At 55.2% G+C, this 24,268-nt stretch overlaps 5 protein-coding genes across 5 annotated transcripts; 2 read left to right on the forward strand and 3 right to left on the reverse strand.

Annotated features, from left to right (window-relative positions):
* Positions 1-841: 841 nt before the first annotated feature.
* On the forward strand, positions 842-2,305 carry TRIREDRAFT_79439 (uncharacterized protein; the record flags this gene model as incomplete). Its single annotated transcript, XM_006966676.1, has 4 exons — positions 842-973; positions 1,044-1,093; positions 1,156-1,228; positions 1,303-2,305. Exons 1-4 carry the CDS (start codon positions 909-911, stop codon positions 2,303-2,305), a joined length of 1,191 nt encoding a protein of 396 aa, XP_006966738.1. The 5' UTR covers positions 842-908.
* Positions 2,306-3,178: 873 nt separating this feature from the next.
* Positions 3,179-8,889, reverse strand: TRIREDRAFT_79441 (uncharacterized protein; the record flags this gene model as incomplete). The annotated part of the gene is made up of 7 exons (XM_006966782.1): positions 8,766-8,889; positions 7,921-8,535; positions 7,075-7,175; positions 6,450-7,023; positions 5,558-6,388; positions 3,783-5,486; positions 3,179-3,718 (listed from the first exon to the last, which is right to left on the reverse strand). Exons 2-7 carry the CDS (start codon positions 8,527-8,529, stop codon positions 3,179-3,181), a joined length of 4,359 nt encoding a protein of 1,452 aa, XP_006966844.1. The 5' UTR covers positions 8,530-8,535; positions 8,766-8,889.
* A 1,062-nt stretch (positions 8,890-9,951) lies between these two features.
* TRIREDRAFT_122641 (uncharacterized protein) lies at positions 9,952-11,650 on the forward strand (the record flags this gene model as incomplete). The annotated part of the gene is made up of 3 exons (XM_006966677.1): positions 9,952-10,242; positions 10,353-11,418; positions 11,512-11,650. The coding sequence occupies exons 1-3, from the start codon at positions 10,047-10,049 to the stop codon at positions 11,648-11,650; spliced, it is 1,401 nt and encodes a 466-aa protein (XP_006966739.1). The 5' UTR covers positions 9,952-10,046.
* Positions 11,651-12,609: 959 nt separating this feature from the next.
* On the reverse strand, positions 12,610-17,384 carry TRIREDRAFT_108950 (uncharacterized protein; the record flags this gene model as incomplete). The annotated part of the gene is made up of 3 exons (XM_006966783.1): positions 12,610-12,848; positions 12,953-13,634; positions 13,707-17,384. The coding sequence occupies 3 exons, from the start codon at positions 17,382-17,384 to the stop codon at positions 12,610-12,612; spliced, it is 4,599 nt and encodes a 1,532-aa protein (XP_006966845.1).
* Positions 17,385-18,360: 976 nt separating this feature from the next.
* TRIREDRAFT_108951 (uncharacterized protein) lies at positions 18,361-20,242 on the reverse strand (the record flags this gene model as incomplete). Its single annotated transcript, XM_006966784.1, has 2 exons — positions 18,361-19,415; positions 19,600-20,242. 2 exons carry the CDS (start codon positions 20,240-20,242, stop codon positions 18,361-18,363), a joined length of 1,698 nt encoding a protein of 565 aa, XP_006966846.1.
* Between the last annotated feature and the right edge of the window lie 4,026 nt (positions 20,243-24,268).

Genomic DNA, 24,268 nt, shown 5'->3' on the forward strand with positions numbered 1-24,268 from the left:
ATTGAGTAATCGTCTGCACGTTGGTTGAGACTCTTGACTGCCGCGTTTACGGATACGGATACGGGAAGGACCCCCAGCTCGCATCTTAGTACTAGCGTAATCGCGTGGGACCGACCTCACGTCAATGGCATCTCGAGTTCACTACAGACAACAGTGTGCTCGTATCCGTACCGTCTCGATGGTTTGACAAGCTTGAAATTGATGCAATCAATCAATTAATCAATCAATCAATCAGATAGATTCATCAGCAACATCAAGGGTGCTCAAGATGGCCCAGTTGTCTTTTTGTGGAATGGACACAATACATACAATGGCTCATGATAGGTACCGTTTCTGGCTCAACTTGTAACCAAACTTATTGCCGGACACGGATATCCGAAAGCCTCAGGTACCGGGTACGAGTACCTGTCCAGAGGGCTCCATAGAGGGGTCCTCCCAGAGGCCGAAGCACGGCCACTAAGCAGAGCAACTGCCCCTCTACGCCGCCTCTCGGCTTCACTGATCAGGGACCATCAACCGTTATCAATCTCCCGCTGGTCAAGACGATGCCAGCGTTGCGCCCATTGACTTTGACTGGCTGTCTCGGTACCTGAATACAACTACAACCTGGAATCCCTGTTGTCGACCGTCTCCATCATCAGTCCAGCCTTGCCCCCCCCCCTTTGTGATTTATTGGTCGTCATCCCAAACGTGCTTGTCCGAGTACGCCCCTCCAGGCTGTCATCACTCAATCGCGGCTCGATCTGTTGGGCTGCACTAGTAGTATATAAACCCCGTTGGTGGCGCTCTCCATCTTTTTTGCTCTCCTTCATCTCTTCATACCCAATCCATCCGTCTCTTCTCCCCTCCCCTATTCACGCCAATTCCAGCCTCTTTCCGTCCTTCAATCCCTCCAATCCTCCCCCAAAATGTCTGGTCTTCCTCCCGTCTACATTGTCTCCGCTGCCAGAACCCCCGTGGGTTCATTCTTGGGGTAAGAATTGCAATTGCCCTCCTTGTTAACATAACACGTTACAGCCCGATTGCTAACTCTTCGAATCCAGCTCCCTCTCCAGCCTGAGTGCCACGCAGCTTGGTGCCGCCGCTATCAAAGGTTCGCCTGCTTCCCACCACCGCCGTCGTATTCTTACGAATCAATCGCTAACAGCACTCTAGGAGCTGTTGAGCGCTCTGGCGTCAAGCCCGAAGACGTCGAGGAGGTCTTCTTCGGCAATGTCCTCTCCGCCAAGTAAGACAACACGCGAAATCGAACCCCTACACGATCAACCAGTCAGACAAATACTTATACTTTCATCTCTTTAGCTTGGGCCAGGCTCCCGCCCGCCAGGCCGCCATCGCCGCCGGCCTCCCCAAGAACGTCATCACCACCACCGTCAACAAGGTCTGCGCTTCATCCCTGAAGGCCGTCATCCTCGGTGCCCAAAACATCATGCTGGGCGTCAACGACATCGTGGTCGCCGCCGGTGCCGAATCCATGTCCAACACCCCCCACTACCTGCCCAACCTCCGCACTGGTGCCAAGTACGGCGACCAGTCCCTCGTCGACGGCGTCCTCAAGGACGGTCTGACCGACACCTTCAAGAAGGAGCACATGGGTCTCCAGGCCGAGCTCTGTGCCGAGGAGCACAACATCAGCCGCGAGGCTCAGGACGAGTACGCCATCAACACCTACAAGAAGGCTCAGGCTGCCACCGAGGCCGGCCTCTTCAAGGAGATTGTGCCCGTCGAGGTTCCCGGCCCCCGAGGCAAGCCCCCCGTCGTCGTTGACCGCGACGACGAGGTCAAGAACCTCAACGAGGCCAAGCTCAAGGCCATGCGCCCAGCCTTCAAGCCCGATGGCTCCGTCACTGCCCCCAACGCCGCTCCCCTCAACGACGGTGCCGCCGCCGTTGTTCTCGTCTCCGAGGCCAAGCTCAAGGAGCTCGGACTCAAGCCCATTGCCAAGATCCTCGGCTGGGGCGACGCCGAGCGTGAGCCCGAGCGATTCACCATTGCCCCCGCTCTGGCCATCCCCAAGGCCATCAAGCACGCCGGCCTGACCCCCGAGGACGTCGACTACTACGAGATCAACGAGGCCTTCTCCGTCGTTGCCCTCGCCAACCTGCAGCTCCTCAACCTCAGCCCTGAGAAGGTCAACGTCTTTGGCGGCTCAGTCGCCATTGGCCACCCCTTGGGTGCTTCCGGCGCCCGTATCCTGTCCACCCTGACCTCCGTCCTGGCGGAGAAGAAGGGCAAGATTGGTGTTGCTGGTATCTGCAACGGTGGCGGTGGTGCCTCTGCCCTGGTCATCGAGAACCTGCAGTGACTGGCTGCATCCGAGTCAGCCTCGGGACTGGAGGCGTCGAAATTATAAAGCTTTACGAATATATGAGTACCTTGGAATCTGAAAGCGAGGTAGGGGTAAAAGAAAAAAAAGCGCCTTGATTGAGCGAAGAGATTTAGACCTCCCACAACATATACTGCCAACCATTGTGTGAAGGCTTGGCTGGGCTGGAGTTGGGATATACATAGGGATTAAATAATGCAAACAAATGAAATGAATACCCGAATCGCACAAACATGGTCTCTTGTGATCATACTCTTCGCAGGCACTGAAATCAAGACGCCATCTAGAAAACAATTCTCATAATCAATTCAGCCTTCACCACCTACTACTACCTTAGTACTTACTGGGAAGCTACCTGTACTTGGAAAAAAAGACAATGATACGTAACAACCTGAATGGGAAGAGAGAGGAAAATACGAAACAACAGTTTAAAGAAAAGTCCGCTGCAAAATGAAATTACCCAGCAGAGAGCCCAAGTCCTCATCAAACAAACATCCACTTCCACCGGGCTCTCGACGAACCCTTCGCGTACTCGTGTCTCGCGTGCGTTTACCATCAACCTGCCGCCTGCTGTGCTTTTTTCTCGTGTGTGCGAGCGTAGATGCAGAGAATACTTCTTGTATTCGTGTTCTTGTTGGAGGGCAAAGAAGCTCTGCGACCAAGGGTGAACAAGTCTGAAGCAATGAAACAAGGCACAAAGGCGCAACCCAATTCCGCTCGCAACATGCCCGCACAATCTCCTTTTTTCCAAAAGAGAAAGAGGGTGAACAAATGAAAGGACGGGTAAAAGAAATGAGATTGTCGTCGTCATTCAAACAAAGCAAGAGTGAGGACCGATTCCTCTGATGCCTCCTAGTCCATATCCACGTCCTCGTTCGAAGCTGGTGGAGGGATGCCTTCGTCCATCCACCTGCGGAAATTCTTGTTCTGTTCCTGAACCTCCTCGGGGCTCATGTCCTTGGCCCACACTGGGTTGTGGATCATCTTCTCAGAGAATTTGAGTTCACGGTAGTTGCTCAGTGCCTTGATGAACTTTTCGCGGTGTTCGCGCTGTTCCTTGGTCTTTGGTGCCTGATCATAGATAAAGTACTCGGAAGTACCTGGGGCCCAGATCATCTTGGAACTCTTAAGGCAGATGCTAACCGTGAGGTCCTCCTTGTAGGACACAGGCTTGGGGATGGCGTCCTCGTCCGACTCGGAGTCTCCGGAGGGCAAGTTGCGAGTGAGGACAACTTTCTGCAGCTTGGATCGAGGAACCCCTTCTGTAGGCTCTACTCGGACGTAAGAAGAGATGTAATACTGCCATTTATCACGCGTCTGCATCTCGTCCATGTAGAAGGTAGTCTCGTCTCGCTGGAGCCATCGAACCGTAGCTTCCGCTTTTTGAGGGAACTAGTATCAAGTGTTAGCTGACAAGCACAGGAGCAGTGTAGTACAAGGCGCTTCTCAAACTTACCCAGCAAATGACAAACAAGTCGCCATCCTTGACACATTTCTCGGCGAATTTCCGGGCACTGATCTCTGTCTGATAGCTCGTCTCCTCCCTCTCCCGGTTGATGAGGTACTGCTGGATGAGATCCGGCGTCTTCTCCTTCGCGTCAAGGCTCTTGCACGTCAGCGCTAGGCGGCAAAGGGTCTTGAGCAGATCTTGGATCGTATACAGCTTCCAGCCGTTCTTCAGATAATAGTGCCGCATGACATCCTGGTAACGGTTCTCGTCGACATCGCCGGTAATGTAGTCCTCGATGAGCTCGAGAGTCTTGGGCCAGAACTTGGCAGGCTCCTCATTGGCGTCGAAGAAGGTCATGTGGTTCTCTGTGAATCCAAGGTCTCTGGCAGGCTTGGGCTTGTTGAGACGCTCAATCTCAGCCGCAACGGCCTCCTTGCTGTCTTTAATATCCAGCAGGCGGGAGTAGAGCGTCTGGAAGATGCTGAAGAAGACAAAGATGGTCTGATTGCAGAAGAAATTGTACCACGGACGAGTGAAGAAGCCGTCTGCCTTGAGCTCGCCATCGGCGTCCAAGAGGCCGTTATCGCCATCTCCGACGACGACTGGCTTAGGGATGGTGGGCATCCATCGCTCGTTCGACACTTCAGGGACGGCAGTGTCGTCGTTGGCATCCGGCATCTCCTCTTCGTTGGCGGATCCGACCTCGGGGGTTGTTTCCTTGCTTCCAGAAGCAGCGCTGTCCTCCTTCTGATTCCGTGGTTTGCTACCGTTTCGGCCAGGGTCGAGGACCCCTCTAAGGAGATCGCCCTTCTTTCCATTGCGGCGACTACGGCCGTTGGTCAGCTCAGCTGGCGTCTGGTCCTCAATCTCCTCTTCGCCCGAGTCAGGCTGCATCTTTGGAATCCTCTCCTGAACCACGTCCTCGGGGAGGTCGAAAAAGGTAGGAACAAACGTCTCAAAGAAATCCAAGATGCGTTCCTTCTCCTGGCCGCTGTGCTGGCCGTTATGCATGCTGTAGAGCATCATCAGGCGCAAAAGGTCGAGCACAACCTCCTTGTCTTTGAAGTCCCAGACAAACTGGTGCCGAGGGGCTTTACCCTTGAGAATGCGCTCGCGGCGTTGCTCCTCATGCTTTGTCTTGATGACATCAATCAGATGCTTCGCCGTCAAGTTCCTCTTGTCGGTTGACTTGACCAGGATGCCCATGTGATCCAGGCTCTTGAGGTGCATGTTGTGCGTTTGCGCATGCCACACCTTTTCCCACTCTCGCTGCGAGAAACGCCATTCCTCGTCCTTTTGCTTCATACGGGCCAGAAGCACGGGGACGACATCGAAAGGGTGAGTATACATGTCATTAACAACGTCGATACCACGCTCTCCGTAGATCTTCTTGCAAATGCGCTTGAAGATGGAGGTGCTCTGGCCGGCAAGAGCCGAAGGCATATGGAACGCCTCCCTTTCAGCTGGGGACATTGCGAGCATCTGCTGCGCAATGGGCTCAAGAAGCTGGATGCACTTGAGGTTGGCTTCGATGTTGAAGTCGTAGTCATGGCGCTCCTCTTCAATACGATGGAGACCCTCTTCAAATTGATTCTTTCGGTGAGCGACAAAGCCAGAGTCTTCACTGGCCCAAGTAGGGTGCGAGGCCCAGTCGTCGTTAAGAACCGAATTGCAGAGCTCGTCGCGGCCGCTGCAAGGCTTGAGTCGCTCCTATAATAACCTATCTGTTAGCTGACTGGTATTCTTAAAGTTGTCGTGCCTCGAGTGGTGTTGTTGCTTACCCTCTTTGGTAAAAGGCGATAGCTCGGGCCATATCCGCGGCAATTGCTCAACGAGACCTTCTCAACCGGCGGCGCAGGCCTATTGTCGATGACCACATCTTGAGAGTCGACACCAACAAAGGCCTTCCAAAAGCTCATCAAATCTGGGCTGGCGCCAATGAAGAGGGCACCTTTGTGGTAAAGAGTGTTCTTGTCAATGATGTTCTGGCTGAACAGATTGCACAGCTTGAGAAACTCGTTCATCGAAGACCGATTGCTGAGGTACTTCTTGACCCGCTCAAAGAAGGCAATCTCCTCCTGGTTCGACGTTGCAGGAGAGCGAGGAGGGTAAGGCTCAGGCATGACCGGTGTAAGGGTGGGTTCGATGGAGGCGCCATCTCCGCTGCCTCTCACATGGCTAAGCTTCGGCCGCTTGCTGCCATTGATGTTTTGTGGAGGGAGACGTGCCGAGCTCGGGGGTTCAGCAAGGGGAGCACCGGGAGTAGGAGTCTGCTTATCGGTGCGTGGCCGCTTCTTGTTGTCCTTTGCCGCACTGACTGGTGGTGGGAAGCTTCCCAAGGGGGGCATCTTCTGCCCATCCCTCATCCCAGGCTGAGGGGTGTGGCTTGAGCCAGCGGCGGCACCGTCGTCCTGACGACCACCAGGAGGCGCCCTGGCTTGGCCGGCAGACTCCGGCAGGAATTGTTTGAAATCTTCCAAAAGATCAGGTGCCGAGTTGAAGAGAGTAGTCACTTGAGCGTACACGTCTTGAATTGGCTTTTGCTCTCTCTGATAAGTCTGGAGAATCTCGAGGAACTGTTTGTAGATCTCCGGCTTATCTTGGAAGCGATTCTGCGGGAAGCTCCAGTCAGCGATGCGCGCGCAGATAGGCCGGTGACTTATGAAGACTTACTTTGATCTTGTTCACGTAGCTGATGGCGTGGTTGAATTCAACTGGGCCACGGCGTTCCATGTTGGCAGGGTTCGCAGCACCGCCATTGACTGCACCTGGGCCAGAGGCGGGCATGGGAGTATGACCGCTCCGTGAATTCGGTCCGCCGGGAGGGCCGCCGCTTCCTGGGATCTGAGGAGGGTTCCGCTGCTGATGACCTCCTGGGCCGTCGAACGCACCGCCTTGGGTCGCGGCTTGCACGAACAGGTTCGCACCATTCTGAACAGGAGTGCTGAAGGCAGCCTCCGGGCTCTCAATGCTGTGCTGAGGCCTCTGTTGCCACTGGCCTCCTCGCTCGGGGAACAGAGGCTGGCCACCCACGGCAAGTCCATGGCCATCAGGCTGAGGTCCTCGCCCAGCGATGGACTGAACGGTAGTTCCCATTGGAGTGGTGACTCTGATGGTATTCGGATCATTGCCAGCGCCGCACTCTATCCGATATCCAGGTGGTAGGAAGGTGTTGAACCCTTGGATCAGGTTCGGGTGTCCCGCAAACAGTTCAGAGACACGGTTGATGACTCCTGGGGTGTCAATTCTGAACGCATGTCAGTGTCTGTGATTTTCCAAGAGCTCATATTGTACGTACGCCTGACTCTTGAAGTCTTTCATGATGTCAAGGAAGCGGTTGTAGACGTCAGGCTGGTCGTGAAACTGCACTTTGACTTGGTCAAGGTAAGTCAGGGCATCCTAAAAGATGAAGCTCGTTAGCCAGCAGCCAGCAGATGGAACCAAACAAACAAAAAGGATTTGACGGCACATGAAAGTAGTGGTAGAACCCCCAAAGCCTAGTATCGTCGCGGCAGGCCAGGATCAAGCGTTCACCACCCCCGACAAACGCCGTGACTACATCTCGCACCCCAGTTGGGAAATTCAAGTAGGCTCGAGTTTGGAGCGCAACAGGATTTATGACACTTGCCAAAGGGCGACCAGAGGGCAGGGTGATGGCCACCGCAGAGCACTGCTGCACACCATCCATGTCCTCAACGGGGTTTGCGTTCGCGCTCATGTTCCCAGATTGCTGATTTGTGGAATGATGGTATGAAAGAGGAGATTGGACAGGAGAATTCGAGCGCTTAATGGGAATAGCTTTGCAAGGGGGTTATGGATGCAGTGGGAATCAAAGTGTATATGGAAAGAACATGCTGTGTGGATGCGAAAGGAGATGAAGAGGAGGGAAAGAAGAAGAGAAGTTAGGTTGAGGAGGGAAAGGGAAAAAGAGAGAGAGAGTCAAGTGGGCGAGAGAGGCAGAGCAGAGCCGCAGGCGTAAGGCTTGGGGCTGAGGTGAATCACATCTGAATTGTGTCGCCGGAAGATTGGCGGCTGGCGGCCAGTTGCCCATACGGTCCTGGCCTCCTCACAACTCACTTTGAAATCACCTCAAAAGAAGAGCAGAAACACGCGCTAACCAGAAAGAAAAGGGTGCCAAACTCACATTCAGAATCGGCTGCTGGCCCTGTGTGATGCCGCCTGGCATCTGGTGCCCGCCAGGGGCTACGCCAACCATCGTGGCGTTTTGTTGGCCTGCCCTACCGCCTTCTTGAGGGTGCTGCGGCTGTAGGGGCCCCCCAAAGATTCCGCCGCCGGGCGCAGCTTGCGATCCATTAGGGGGAGGTTGTGTATGGGAGATCGAGGCAAACATCTGGTGTTGGCCGTTCGCACCGCCGGGACCGCCGTGCTGGATCGGTCGCGCGTGCTCGCTCTGCAGAGGTCCGCCGAAGGAACCCAAGGGGCCCTGGGGGGCGCCGAGGGAAATGGGAGGCGCGTTGCCATTGTGGTTTGCGAGCAGGCCTCCGGGGCTGTGGATGGCGCCCGAGATCCGCGAGGCCACCGGCTGGTGGATTGGGATTGAGCCCGCGCTGCTCTGGTGCGGTGCTGGAGGGTAGCGGTCGCTGTCTCGTTCTCGTTCGCGCTCTCTCTCTCGTTCTTGGTCGCGACGAGCCATTTCTTCGTGCTGCTGTATGGCGCGATGCCGCTCGTCCATTTCGCGCTCCCGATCGTAGGGCGCGCCGCCACCGTGGCCGTGGAGATTTTGACTGTTCATGCTGATCTATCGAGGGGCGCGGGCTTATGATTAGCAGAGTTCAGAAGACCACCGTTTTTCTTGTATCTTGGTTAGGTTTTGTCCCAGGCAAATGCTGCCATATTGTCGAGGAATTTTTCCAAACACGGACAGCTTCGTTGCCGGAGCCTGTTCGTGGACGCTCCCAGCTGGCTCAGGAGATGGTTCGCGGACGGCAGTCTGTGTCGCGCCGAAGCGATCAAGGAAAATCGACTTACAGCTTGTGGGCACAGCTGAGCCGGTGTGCTCCTACATGGAATCCGCGGCCCGAAACAAAGACTGCGGCCAAGGGGATCAAGGGCGCGGCAGATGCTGCTGATGGGGTCTCGCAACAGCCTGCTGGGCACACAACTTTGTACGCTCTGCAAACCTGGAGAGCTCCGAACCGAGAGGGTGACGAGATCTGACGGCCATTGCCTGGGCTTGCCGCGGAGGATTCTGCGTCACGTGCTGATAAGCGGCCTGGGGCGGAATTGGATTTCGTAGCCGGATGCTGGAGGGCGCCGGAACATCGTTTGTCCCTTATCTGATGCCGGCACAGCGGAATTCGGCGGCGGCGGCGCGTCATGATATCATGCAGCCCACCAGATTTCCTACTAGCAGCAGAAAAGTGAAGCTAGTCGAGCCGAGAATGAGGTCGAATGCAGCAGGAAAATTCGGAAGCAGGACAGGCGCAAGAAGTCACTGTAATTCACTGTAATTTACAGCTATGTATGTACTGAAGAGATACCTAGAGGTTAGCTGATTGCTGGTTGCCTGATCACAGTGCAAAAGTGCAGAGACAGGTATATACATACATACCTAGTAGTAGCTGTTCGTTGCTCTGCCCTGGCGATGCTGCAGCTCTACTACTACCTACTACCTACTACTACTTACCTTAGGTACCTACTGTAGCGTCACGCAGGGTCCTTGTCACAGAGAGAATTTGATACCCTGATGTCTCCTCCCTCTCTCCGTAGGTATTAGGTATGTTTCTCAATCGAGCTTGCCATAGGTGAGTACCTACCTACTAGAGCAGTACACTTTATATACGCTGCCTCGATGTGACGCCATTTGTGATTGTCTCGTCCTACCAAAAGATTTGCCAGAGTGAGATCACAGACGATAGAGTCGATAGAGTCTCCATACCTACGATGTACTTAACAAGACTCTGCTTTGGTAACCGAGACAACTTAGCAGCCCTATAGGTATGCATCTTGTTAGCAGATGCTCCTCATCCTGCGTTTATAATAATGCTTCGCCTGCTTTGCTGAACTGACTCGGCCCGGCAATTTATCAGCGACAAACTCTCGACACTTCAGCCCCCGCCACGACTCTTTCTACATGTACCTACCAAGACTTAAGACCAAACTTAACCCAAAACAACCTTTTTCAACAATTGCTCATACTACTACTTAATACTCAACAACAAGCCAACCCGCCTCGTCTTCGCATTCTTCTCTTCTTTCTGCCCTCCCGACCAATTCCTACTTCTGACATATAATCGTTCATCTTCAGCCATGGACTTTAACAGCTCGTCGCCCTTTCCGGAGGGCGTCATCTCCTTCCTGGACACGGATCTGTATAAGCTGACGATGCAATGCGCCGTCTTCAACTTCTTCAAGGACGTGCCCGTCACCTATGCCTTTACCAACAGAACCCCCGACAAGAAGCTGTCCCGCGCTGCCTTCAAGTGGCTAGAGGAACAAATCCGAAGTATGCTCTTTCTTCTGTTGGACGCAATCGCTAGCAACCCACTGCCGTCTGCCTTAGCTTGAGTCATTCGCCGGTTGTACACCTTAGCTGACGCGCAACCTCTCTGACAGAGCTCGGCAACATCTCCCTCTCTGACGAAGAGTACCGGTTCCTGCAGGAGCACTGCAAGTACCTGTCAGCTGATTACCTCGAATTCCTCAAGGAGTTCCGCCTCCGACCCCGAGAGCAGGTCTTCACAACGTTCACGCCCGTTGGGGAGGACTCGGGCTCGGACTCCGATGTTGGCGACGTCCACATGGAGATCAAGGGCACCTGGTCCGAAACGATCCTCTATGAGATTCCCATACTGGCGCTGACCTCCGAGGCCTACTTCCGCTTCATGGACACGGATTGGAACTACGAGGGACAGGAGGAAAAGGCCTTTGAGAAGGGCCTGCGCCTGCTGGAAGCTGGATGCACCACGTCCGAGTTCGGCACTCGCAGGCGCCGCGACTATCACACGCAGGCGCTGGTGTTCCGTGGGTTAGTCAAGGCATCCAAGGAGGCGGCCGCAAAGGGCTTCCCCGGCAAGTTGACGGGGACGAGCAACGTGCACCTGGCCATGCGCTTCGGCATCCCTCCCGTCGGCACCGTCGCGCACGAGTGGTTCATGGGAATCGCCGCCATCACAAACGACTACGCCAAGGCCACCGAAGAAGCCCTGCGCCACTGGGTCAGCGTCTTCGGCACCGACCTGTCCATTGCCTTGACAGACACCTTTGGCACAAAGGAGTTCCTCAAGGCGTTTAGCCTGCCGATTCGCCCGGTCGACGGCGGCAGGTTCGGCCCCGAGGCCTTCCGGAAGCCCGACGGAAGCATCAAGACGTATGCCGAGATGTTTGCGGGCGTGCGCCAGGACTCTGGCGACCCTGCCGAGTACGTCAAGCTGCTGCGCGACTACTATGACGAACAGGGCATCAAGGAGAAGAAGGTTATCGTATTCTCTGACTCGCTCAACATCGACCGCTGCCTGGAGTATCTCGAGATTTCGCAAAAGTACGGCTTCCAGCCTACTTTCGGTGTCGGCACCTTTTTGACAAATGACTTTACGCACCTCAAGACGGGCACCAAGTCCGTGCCGCTCAACATTGTCATCAAGCTCAGCTCAGCTGCTGGTCGGCCGGCTGTCAAGATTAGGTGAGTGCCATATGTGCCAAAGAGCTATGCATGAATGAATGCGAGTCATCATCATCCTCGTAGTGCCAAAAGCTGACAAACTTTGACATTCAGTGACAATATCGGCAAAAACACCGGCGACAAGGAGACTGTCGAAAAGGTCAAGCAGCAGCTCGGCTACGTCGAGCAGGAATGGAAGGATGGCGACGAGACTGCGCGATGGGGCAGAGAAGAAGAAGACGCCAAAGCATGAGGTCAATATGTTTTGCTTCTCCAATGATTTGCGTTCTGCAATTATGCTTGATGGTTATCGGGTGCAATTTGTTGGAAAAGACGGTCGGAGGCTTCGTGTTGTTTTTCAACTACCCACACCTGTTGCGTTCATGATATACCCTTATAAAAGATAGACAAAGGATATGGGCCGAGGCGAGATGTAACCAACCAAGTCAAGGAACATTGCAACTGTACGCATTTCGCGAATCAGGTTGATTGACAACCAAGCTCTGTTCGGAATGTCGGTGATCGAGTGATTATGCGGCTCTTACTCAAGGTCTAATCGATGGAGTAGCAGTAATTGCAGGAGTGCATGACGGCATGAGAACGCATCACGAAGCCATCGGAAAATGAAGTCAACACAGAGAGCTGAAAGGCACATCAGTCAAAATCAAACAAGCATCACCATCCTGACCTCCCATCGAGTGAATTTATACACATGAATTTTCAAGTCATATCATGAGGGCTGCCAGCTCTGTTTTCTATGCCATGGACGTATTACCACCACCCTCGCCCTCGTTGCATCCATTGCAATGCAGAAGTACCTTCATCTTCGTTTGACCGACCCAACTCCGAGGCAACAAAAAGCGTTGCCGTCGTCAGACCTCCTTCCCTTTCCCCCATTCCCCTAAACGCCAGGATTGATACCAGGAGAACAAGAAAAAAAAAGTTCAACAATCGGAATATCTAGAGGGCGCTTTTCTTGAGGAAGAATGGAAAGAAACAAAAGGTATCATGTGTAGTTGACTCCACTGTCCTCCGTGGGTATAGTCAGGACAAATCCTTCCCTTTCTTTCACCCTCCATTCTTTTTTTTGCCTTTTTTCTGCGACTTTGTTTATGTGTTTGGTAATGGGCAATCAACGTCATTGCGTTCGTCCGACTCGTGAATTTGAGCTGCAGAAACCGTCGATATCAGTGAAACAACCGTTTATCCATATCAGCGCTTCCATTGCGCCTCGCTCGAGCATCTGCAACGCTTCATGAGGGAGGAGGAAGCTGTGCCGGTTGAGGCTTTCGGATGATTTTGATCTTGGGGCGTGCACTTGGAGCAGATGCCGCAGCAGGTGCCGCAGCAGATGCCGGAGCGGGTGGTAGAGCAGGAGCAGGCGCTGGTGCCGGTGCCGGTGCCGCCGCTTGACTCGGCTCCGGTAGAGAAGCAGTCGACTTGACTGGAGACTTAATGGGTGATTTAATGGGTGATTTGATGGGAGACCTAAGCGGCGACATGCTAGACGATTTCGGTCCCGGCATCGGGGGACGATGCTTCGCGAATATCTTACTAGTCGACTGAAGCGGAAAGCCCGAAGGCGAACCGCCCGTTGGCAGGGGCTTTCTCACCTCGCCAGAGGGAAGCGGCTTGCGCGGGGGCTTCGGGCCGTTCGTGTCCTTGACTGGTCCCGATGAACTCTGCTCCTTGGGCGCCGCCGAAGGCAACGCGGTCCTACCCAGGATGCCAGAAGAGGTAGGGGTAGCCGAAGCACTCTTTGACGTCGGCGTTGGCGTTTGGCCCAGGATAACAGCCAGTCGTCTCGGGTTGGAGGTCTTGAGGGTGACCATGCGCCGCTTCTTCGGGGAAGCGGCAGGTATCTTGTCGAGGTTCGATGGCTGCTCCGGTTCCACCTTGGGTCTCTTCGATGACGGGACATTATCCTTTTCTGGTCGAGGCCGCTTAGCCAGTACACCAGACTGAGACTCTGGCTTGACCGTCGTCTTTGGAGGAAGACCAGTGCCATTCGTTGGACGACCGGCGGCAACTATAGTGTCACTGGAAGTCGTCGGAAACGGAGCAGGGGCAGGCCGAGATGGTGAGAGTTGCTGTGCAGCCTTGGTGCTGATCTTAATCGACGATGGCTTTGGTGCTGGGAGAGGCACCCTGATGGCGTCGGGCGCGGGCGGCCGTGGTGGAGGCGCTGCTGCACTCTTGGGCTTCGTCTTGTAGTAAGACTTGAACTTGACAATCAACTACAGACTGTTAGCAATCTAATAGGGACTGGGAGAGGGAAGAGAGAGAAAAGGGGATAGGTAACAACTTACCCGGTCAGAGAGCTGCTGCGCAGGCCGCTCCACCGTCCAGCCCTTGGGCAGGTTAAGGGTGAGCACCCAGCTTCTTGCTTCTTCAAACATCATGGCGGCCAGGTCAAGAAGCGATTCGACTTCAGCCCGTCCGAGGGCGGGGTGGTCCAATGCCTTGCGCATGGCAGTGCTGTAGTGCCTCTCATCGGCAGCATACGTCTCGTCCATTTCCTTCCTCAGAGCTTTCAGTGCCGCGTCCAGATTCTCCTTTCGAGCGAACTTCTCCCTCCTGGCGGCCACTTCTTCAGCACTATCCTGGATAAGCAACAGAGCATCTGCTTCGTCCGAGGCAGGCTCGTTCTTAACGGCCTTTGAGTGTTCCCCGAATGCAATGGCAGCAAGCCCTCGAGCGACGGCCTGGATGAGTTTATCGCGGACAAAGGGCGACCGATCCGTCATGAGCGAGTAGAACAGGAAGGTGAAGAAGGTCGGATCCATCAGGGCTCCAAGGTCGATCAGAGCCTCGAAGCACTTGATGCGGATGAGGTCCTGGGTCCCGTCCAACAAGTATTGTCCAAAGTCGGCATAGTCCAACGGTATCACTTCTGCCTTCATGAGGCGCTGCTTCGCATCCAACCCTGCGATGGTCCAAATGTTCTGGTAGGAGCTTGTCCACTCGTCACGTCTAAGGACTCGTTCTATCTGCTCCAGCGCCTGGTCGAGGAAGTGACGTTCTTCATCGGAGGGTATCTTGACTTGGCGTTTGAACCACTCGTCCGCCTGCGTCGGGATGAGCGACGTGGCCAGTGCCTCAACCAGAACGGCAATGTAGTGATGGTCGGAAAACGGATTGTTTTCGTTGTTATTGAAGAGTAACTGGTCCAGGATGAATTGTCGGGCCTCGACAGGACAGTAGCCCGCACCATCTCTGACCTCGGCGATGGCCCTGATGATTGAACATCGTACGTTGTACTGTCTCTTGTCGGAGAAGTCGTTTGGCTGGGGCTGGTTCGTTTGATCATAACAGAACATCTCGCGATAGGCGCGCATGAGCTGGCGCAGGCCCAGCATCGGGATGTCTTTGATGTTGGCTTGTCGGGTGAGGGCTTGCGCCGCCATGGTCCGAATACCATGGAAATAGCGGCGGTCAACAAGCGTCCTCACGAGGAAGCCAGAGGCGATTGGATGAAGCGGGCCAGTGGACAGGTAGAGCATCGCATCCTGCTGAGCGACAACGTCTCGATCTTGCTGCAGCTGGGAGACGTACATGTACGGCTCCAGCGTCCTGTTCATGCTGCATGCCCACTCGAAATCGGCATCGACTCGGATCCATTCGTAGGACTCCTGGTCCATCTTCCGCTCGGTTTCTGGGTCCCACTCAATGAGTTCCCAGTCACGCAGATCCTCTGGACTTTGAAGGACGTCTCCGAGGCAGTAGAGAAGAGCGTCGTCAGTGTTTTCGGGTATCTCCATGCTAGCACCTACGTTGTGCTTCTCCTTCATACGGCGCGTTCTCTTGAGGCGTTTGTACTTGGTGTTGTAAGGAATTTCAAACTTGGTGGACCGCGTGGCATCTTCGCGAATCTCCAGAATGTGCTCGTACGGCGTTCCGTCGGCCTCGTGTATCCGGACAGTCATTGGTCCAGTAAACAGCGGTTGAATCTCGCCGGTCTTGAGATGCGCCCTTCGTTCTCGGACCACCCGCAAGAACTGGTCCTTGCTGAGCTCCATCTTTTTGATGGTCTGATGCTGTACTTGTATCAACATGAGTTCGACACAGAGCCGCTTCTTGTTGAACTTGGCCTTGACGTCGAAGCGCGGACAGCCAGAGCCGTACACCCACTGGTTCCAGAAACTCTCGAGGCGGTACTTGGCAGCCTTTTCGCACGTGGCTCGAAACTTTTCAGTGTCGAGGATGAGAAATTTGTCGCTGCCCTCAATCTGCGCCCTGGTCAACTGCTTCTGCAGAATTCGGGTCAATCCGTGGCCGCCGGATGCTTTGCTGAGGCGCTTGTCGAGGATGAAAAACACGACTGGTGCCTTGAGTTCCATAAACTCCATTTCAAAAGCGCCCAAGTGAAGGTTCTGCCCAAGGTCTGACAGTGAGGGCCGGTCGACATCCAACTCGACGAGCTTGTCCGACATCATTTTCATTCGAAACCGGTAATCATTATTTCCACAGAGCTTTTTCATGAATAGGTCCGTCATGAAGTGCGCCATGCCAACAACAAGCCACATATCTCTACGCGTGTTGGGAATCATGTTGATGCCGATCCACTGTGATGTAAGAGTGTGGACGACTTTCCTTGTCGTCTCAATTTCCGGATCGATGATATCCTCGGGATACAAAAGTCGATTGCTGACGAAGGCCAGAGAATGCAGTACCACCGTGTCTTCCACCATGTCATCCAGAAAACAGAGCTTGAAGTTGCCAAAGGGGTACTTGGCAAAAGTATAGGTGAAGTAGTCGGCAGCCATAGTCAAGGCCGCAGCAGTGTTGCGAACCCAGTCGGCTCGGCCAGGTAAACAATAGGCGTGGATCTTGAGTGCGCTCATCCCAAGCTTCACTTCGTCCTCTTCGGTTCGGGACTCTGATGAGAGATTGATGTGCTCAAACGGGCCAATGGCGAAGCCGAGCTTCTGCACGGAAACCTGCTTCTCCGGCTCGAAGATCATGATTTTCTTGTGGTCATCCTCAGGATCGACCGTCTCCTCCATAAGGAAGCCAGAACAGACAACAGACATCTCTCGCAGCTTGTCCTCCTCAGCGAGCTTGAAGTGAAGGTCATGGCCATCGGTCTGCGACTTGTCCGCCCCATTGTGAGATGGACCGTCCTTCTTCGTCGCAAGAGCCTGCTGAAGGGCGTCACCGAGGGTCCGCGGATATTTGATGGATATCCTCCAGTCGCAACGAGCGCCGTGATCGTCGACGCATGGAAAGATGCAGCAAGCAGTTCCCGGTTGTATCGAGTGGCGAGTGTACATGTGCGTGAATCGGTTGTCGAGCGGATCAACGCCAACAAAGTGCAGGCCGTCTCGGGGGTTCTTGGTCACAAATGGAATGGTGATCTTGAATTGCTTGTGAGACTTTTCCACGGAATCCATGCTCGACATTGACTTCCTAATGATCAATCTCGGTCGTTCCTGTTCCCCCTTGCCTCGAAAGTTGACCTTGAGCGAGCCGTAGACCGGCGTAAAGCCCTCGAAGCCTCTATTTTCGGCGGGCACGTCGGTTTTGCGGCTGTGAAAAATGGATCGAGCGCGAATGCGGCGAATGTCGTGGTGGTCGGCCCTCAGGTTCCAGCCCTTGGGCTGCGAGAGCTTCTCGTAAGGGTCGTGGTATTCAGCAGTCACCTTACGCTTCTGACCCTCCACGGGCTCGCCGTCGACCTCTCGCATCTCCGTGACCGTGATGTTGTTGGTGTCGATCTCGCACTGGGCAGCGTCCAGGAGGACCTCGTCGACTGCCTTGTCGGCAAAGGTAACGATGAAAATATTCGTTGTGCCATCGATGCGTCGCTCTCGAAAGTTGACCTCGAGGTTCACTTCCTGCTTGAAGACGAAGTATCCAGTCACAGTCCGGTCCTCGATGGGGGGGAGGCCATCGTCTCCGTCCAGCAGGGGGTGAGGCGACAGCGCTTCGTCCATGTCGGGCGTCGAGTTGGTGCCGCTGGTGCCGTTGGGAAGAGCTGCAGCCATGGCGGCGATGGCGGTGGGTTGAAGAGCGAGGTGGGAAAGAGAAGGAAGAGAGGCGGGGCTCCGGCGAGCTTTATATGGCACAGTCACTGCATCGAGGTCGGTGAAGTCGTCGCGAGCGCATCTGAGACGAAGGTGAGGACTATCAGATCTGCGTCAGCTGCATCGCATCTGCTGGAGTCGAGTTTGTCTGTCGCTGCTCGGAGCCCGAGGCCGTGGGGAGAGGCAAGTCGCACGACGGCTGTGGCGACAGAGAAAGGGCGCCGCGGAAGCAGAACGCGATCTGGCACCAGCTGGATACGCCCAGCGAGGAAATCAAAAGACTGTGAAGCGCTGGCGAAGGCGACAAACTGGAGGTCGTAGCAAAAGGTCTGCTTAACAGATCCAAGTTGCCAGCGGCGGGCGCGCGTCTCTCGAAAGAAGCTCGAAAGGAGCACGGACCAGCTTGCCGCCCATTGTGGCTTCCGACTGGCCCAACCTTGCTGTACCCCAGCAGAGCAGCGTGTCCCGCTATTGGCCGGCAAAGCCTCGCGCATCGACGCATTGGTGACGCCCTTTTGCTTGCATCTCAGTTTGTTCTCAGCTTCACATGTCTGTGTTTGCTGAGTTCAAGGGTCACGCTCCTCATCAGATTACTATGCGTTAATCAACATTGAGCTTTGAATCTTTCGAAATCTTCCGCATGGATTGCGCATCTCCCTTGATACAACGAACCTGAGAACCATAGTAGGTACTACCTAAACCACCTGTACTGCTACCGTACCTAGGTAGGTATCTTACATGCTGCTTGCTGCCCCCAACACTTCCATGTTGCCGAGCCATTGTCCTTGCACGAGTATGAACTGAGAACGAAGATGATATCACCGTAACCGCCAAACGCCCTGTAAAGCAGACCCCCCCAAGACGCCAATCTGTATTTTGCCCTCCCAGCCTCCCCCGCGTGACGCCCCTGAGTAGCAATGATCCAATGGTTACCTACCTACTTCAAAGTCCGCAGCTCTCGCCTGTCCCTGCGCTTCTTCCTCTCACGCGCCTTTAGTGTTTCCTCATCCCGATACTCTTCCGGCAGGATAAAGTCGGCTTCCGCTATGTCGGGGATGGGATGACCCCAGGCGAGGATTTTTCTGCCGGCTCGTCTCTGCCTGTTGAGAGCGCTCTCGCGCTCATACCTCTTGGCGAAGAAAGATTTAAACTCTCTTGGGGGTTCTGGAGGCTTCGTCGGCGGTGCAGGTTTGTGAGCAGGCCGTGACCGCTTGGAGTTTGCTGCCGCTAGTTTCGATCTCGCCCTTGCTTCGCGTCGCAACTGCTTGGCCGGAGAGGACGTCTCGCTGGCATCGTCTTGCGAAGGCTCATCCTCTTCGGCTTCGTCCTCGTCCTCGTCCTCGTCCTCGTCCTCGTCCTCTTCGTCCTCACTCTCGTCGCTCTCTCTCGACCGGGTATCCTCCCCTTCCTGGGATTCTGCGTCACTGTCGTCGCTTTCGCCTTCTCGCTCTGCCTTCTCTGCCAGAGCCTTCTCCTTCTCCAGCTTCCGCCGCTTCTCTTCAAGGCTCCAGTTGCGGAACTTGGCCAGTATCGCCTGGCAGCCCTTGATGAAGTGCTTCCGGGCCGGTTCAAACTTCTTCTTCTTCGACTCCGTCACGCCGCTGACACCCATGACTCTCAGCCAGTCATGGCCCTGGAGGCCCTCCAGGAGTCGGATGATCTGGTCCTTTTCATGTTGCGCACGGCCCTTTTCGGTGTTGCGAATAGACCGCTCGACCCTTTCTGCCTTTTTATGGATCGGCTCGAACAAGCTGTCAGGTAAGGGGTCCTCGATGTTCTTGTTCTTGTGTTGAGCGTCTAGAAAGCCGAAGTCGATCCGCTGCGAGTCGAACACGTCAGTGAACAACGCATCGCCGTATCCTCTGATGGGAAAGTCGGCGCCACTCGGGTTCTGGTGGTGGTGGGGTCGAGGCCCAGTGCGTTGAGCGTCGGGGATCGCGCGCGACAAGCTGCTATCGATTATAATAATCGGCGTATCGGGGTTGAGTAAATCTGCAGAAAAGAGGTTTGGTTAGAACGCGCCGTTGTGCAACAAGCAAGTGCAGCACATAAACGAAGACGTTGTCATTGACGAGAGGGCATCGAGCGGGAATCTCGCGCGTTAAAATCAAACGCCCAAAGAGAAGAGAAGAGGTAGAGAGAAGCGGTAAGGTAGGTAAGAGAAAGGGCTGCTCACGTTGTTCCTTGGGCTCGTTGCCTATCACCTCGTCGTAGTCCGGGAAATAGGCAGACAGCTCGCTCTTGAACCTGGTGGCCTCCTGCGACCGCAGCTTGCGGCCCTGCTCCTTGGTGTCCCTGGTGTCGTCGGGGCGCGGCTGCAGACGATCGAGCTCGTGCCGTATGCCATTGATTACTTTGGCCTGGTGCTTCGTCAGGCTGGCGTTGGGCGGCTCCGGGTCTGCTGCGGCTGCGGAGATGGGCGCGGGCGTGAGCGTGGGCGCGGGCGTGGACGTGGTGGCCGTGGACGCTGCTGGCCTGGTGGGCGGCACAGGGGCAGCAGGCGGCGGCGGCCTACTCGTACTTGCGCTGCTCGCCACAGCGGCTCGTCGCGGTATCGGCGGCTGTACATTCACGGGCTCGCGAGGCAGCTGGGGCTTTGCGAGTATCTCGACGGCGATCCTCGTCTTCTTGTGCCGCAGGGCGTCGAGGTCGCGCTCGGCCACGTCGAGGCTTCGCTTTGTGCGACCGCCCGCCGCCGCCGCGCCGTGGTGGAAGGAGTTTGGCCCAGGCGCCGGGCGCGTGAGGGGGCTGGCGTTCACGTTACGGTCATAGGGGTGAAGGCCCTCAGCTCGCCGGTTGGAGCGGGTGATGGAGGCCATTGGCAAGCCGGAGCACGCCTGTCATGTTTCTTCAGGGCTGCTGCAGAGGGCGCTGTCGCTTGGCGGGACACGCGTTGCCTCGACGTCTTTTGCTCGATGGGCACCGGATGCCGCTTTGTAATTTTCGTGCGACGTGACGTTGATATTCAACTGTGCGATTCCCGCTCCTTGGGACGGACGCTCTGTCGCCTTTTTTTTTTTTTTTCTTAGCTACCTTACCTACCCAGCTAGTTACCTACTCCTCCAGCTGCTCCTCCCTCCCTTGCGTGCAGAAGGGGGCTCTAGCGCCTGCGCGCCACGGGGGTTTGGCGGTTCTAGCGAGTGGCTCCAGTGGCTCTTGTCCCCCGAACCGCCTGGCAGGTGGCGTCGTTACAGCGGACCTGCTCACTAATTTCCAGCGGGGTGCTCAGCCTCCTTTTAGAGCTGGAGCTTGCAGGACACTCGGAGCTCTGGGGCTTCCGTTCTTCGAGCTCTTTCAATGCATCCGACGCAAACACGGGAATGGATTCTAGGACGTTTTCTCAGAAGACAAGCAGCTCTCTCTCTGATTTTCGATATATGCTAGACTTACCACTCATTGCTCCATGACTACCTACTGCCTTGGACACGTTGTAGGTTGACGGATAGCTATTATAATACTACCCGGTATCACTTTGGTATCAGATGTAAGGTAAGAAGGGCACAGTGTCAATGAACCATCTAGTAGAGTTCGTTTATCAAATTCGCTCGTCTATGCATCATACAGCAAGAATGAGTTGATCTAAACAACAAAATCAACAAAACCAAGGGGGGGGTATTTTTCATGTACCGTAACAGTCCGATGCAGCCAGAATGAATGCCTTGAGCCAAAACAAAGCAGTGCTTTTTCCCTCAACGAGATGGTACGCTCCTCTTCTCAGATGCCTGCCCAGCCGTGGGCACGAGGTGAAGCTTCTTCAGCGCCTTGATGGCCGTCTCTTCCACGTGCGCCTGCTTCTCGAGTTCAGTCTGCCGCTTCTGCATCTCCACCACTTGTCGCTCCTTTTGCGCGCTCTTGCTCTTATCCTTTTCCTCCTCCTCTTTCTTCTTCGTCTCCTTGGGATGGATCGTCTTGTTCTTCCTGTGAATCGCCTTGTGCACAAGGTCTTTGCCCACTCGCCGAGTCTTGGTGTATGTTTCCAGGCCCAGCAGGACGGCGTATGCCTTTGATATCGGCACGTGTCCCACGTCGACGCCTTCGGCCTTGAGACTCCGCACAAAGGCGCGGAAGTTGGACGTCGGGGGTCGGTAGTGGCCGCTGAGTGGCGACAGGAAGGTAAGCTTGCCCTCCTTGATGCCGATGAGTCCTCCAGCCGAGATGCGGGCGCCTTGGAGGAACGATGAGTGCTGGAATGCGCCCGCCTGCTTGATGCCGATGTAGAGCCTGAACGACGTGTCCGCGACAAAGATCCACGTGCCGTCCTTGACCGTCTTCCGCAGCAGCTTGTTCAGGGTTGACGTGGCGGAAAACTGCTTCACCTTCTTGACGTCGCGCGAATCAGGCGGCGGGTTGGTGTGATGGGCGTGTTTGTCTGGACGGTGTTGCTCGTGGTTCGGATCTGAGTACGAGGCTGATGAGCTCGAAGTCAGCCCGCTGGACGATTCGGCGTAGGGATTCGGCTCTACCGCCGGCCGCCAAGGCGGTGCTGGATCGTCTACAGGAACGATGCCATATATGCTGTCCCTGTACTTGTCGCTCGTGTCGATGGGCTCGCCGTTCTTCGCCCAGCAGAGCCGACCCTGGTCGTCGACAGTGGCCAGATAGTACTGGCGCTCCTCTCGCGACAGATAGCGGACCTGGTCCCTCTCCAGTTGGTCTCGCGGGCATGTGTCGAGCGAAATGTATCGCCCCTCGCCATAGTCGAGCCAGTAGAAGAAGTTTTCGTTGGTGTCGGCTTTCCTCCATTCCTCGTGGTACATGCGCAAGTTGGTTCCGTACCGGTGCTTCTGGTCCACGATCTCTAACCAGTACTGCAGCCCCAGCGTGAGAGCAGTTGATCGCCGCTGGGCATTGGCCTCTTCTCGCAGCTTTCTCAGCTCTTCCTTTTCCCGGGGCGACAAGCCAGTCGATGCACTTGAGCTGTCGGAATCGGACTCTTGCTCCTCGTCATCGTGGCCGGCTCGCAAAGCAATCATGCCCAGCTTCTTCCAGTTCGACCGGGCGATGGCGTGGACATCGTTGGTATCCCCAGTTGACAGCGTGTCTTGACTCTGACCGGTGAATGACCTGCCTCGAGGTCGTGTGGTTTCGCGGAACTGGGCCTCGCGAATGGCCGTTATCCATCTCGTGCTCGGATCCAGTGTGAAGCCGTCCATCGCTCGCCTTGCTCGATAGCCCCGGAATGTCTTCTGAATGACGCGGGCCGCATCGCTCCTCTCATCACTTCTGTCTGACTGCAAGCTTCGCCTGCTCTCCTGGTGTGATCTGCGCTTCTGCTCCTTGACTCTTTGCCTGATTTCCTCTTCCTTTTCCTCTTGCACATGGGCAATGCGCTCGAACTGCTCACGGGACGGCGGTATCAGCGAGTCCAAATACTGTTGCGACTTGGCTGAAGAGGAGGTGAGGGTGGAGAAGCTGGAGGTGAAGCTGGAGCTTGTCGGATTTCTGGAATGCATGGCTTCTGGTCGTCGTCTAACACGTTCATGCAGCTCCTGGAACCTCCCATGGGAGACAGCTACTTCTGCGAGGTTGCATGTGTGGCCGACAAAGACGAAGAATTAATCAGAAAGCTACCCGACGTCGGCTTATACTGTCAATCCTCGATCCGCTAGAAAGTATTGTCGAGCTGAGAACAGAAAGCTGAAGGAAAGTTGAAGGTTGGTCTAGAGCTTCGGGTTGTCCGGCAGAAGCTCCGGATCTAAGAGCTGAGCTCCAGGTAGGCGGCAGGCTTTATATCTGGCTCGTCTTTTTGGATCACAGGCGGCACTACAGGCACGGGAAGACGGCCCTTTAAGACGCTGATAAGAACTAAAAAAAGAGACCCGTGGCCGCCTCGACGGACCCAATGGACAGCGGTACGTCTGCTGGACCAGGTAACATGTTTGCTTGGGCGCTGACCACCTATCAGACGGGCCCCTGAACTGGGGATTCGGTGCCGTTTGTTGATGACGGGGTGACGCAAGGACCCAAAAGCGTCGGGGCGTTCAGCAAACCATCATGGCAAGGCGTTGAGACGCTCCGCCTCCCATCTGAGATCTGGGGCCATGATGGGCGGGACTACAAAGTGCTGCGAGAGCCGGATGCGCACTGGAGGGGAGCTCAAGGGAGCTGAAGTGAAGCTGGCTCGCCCTGGGGATGTGTGGCACGGGAGTTACTGCAAGGTATGTACTGTGTTATTTCCTGAGAAACTTATGGATCAGAAACCAAAGAGTTAGTGATGCAGTGAGATGACGTGACGTGGGTCTGTCCTATCTGCCAAGGTGCCTGTGAGAATGGAATTAACGGCCAATGAATCCCGGAGTCTCTCTAGTTCTACGTGAGAAGAGACTGTACATGTGGTCTTATGTATCCTCCTGTTTCTACCCCGTTCGTTCAATGGAGGCAAAACCAGGGGATACAGATCTCCTCATGAACCAGGCATCGTCAAATGTATTGCATATGTAGCAGAAGTAGTCGATAGATACATATCTACATGGCCACGCATCACACAGTGACGCAGCTGTCAGCCTCGTGCATGCGGAATCCTCCGAAAATCTCTTGGGACAATCGATCTTCCATGTCGCCCCTACATGTACCCAAATCCGCTGCGCCCAGCCGAGACGGGATTAGGGTAGGATTCCCGAACATGGCGCCTCTATGTAGGTATTTTCTGTGTCTGTCTCGGAAACGGCACGCTCTGGGCCAAGCAAAAACAGACGAACGCTGCGGTTCGCATGGTTGGCCCTAGTATTACTAGGTAGGTAGTTATGTTAGTAGGTAGGTAGTAACGAAACATGTTTGAGGCGGTGCAAGGCGGAGCGGAGCTGTGCTGGGCGTGACATGGGCAATGAGAGAGGTTGGGGCTTGTT

The sequence above is a fragment of the Trichoderma reesei genome, assembly GCF_000167675.1.
Source record: "Trichoderma reesei QM6a unplaced genomic scaffold TRIREscaffold_14, whole genome shotgun sequence".
Classification (NCBI taxonomy): Eukaryota; Fungi; Ascomycota; class Sordariomycetes; order Hypocreales; family Hypocreaceae; genus Trichoderma; species Trichoderma reesei.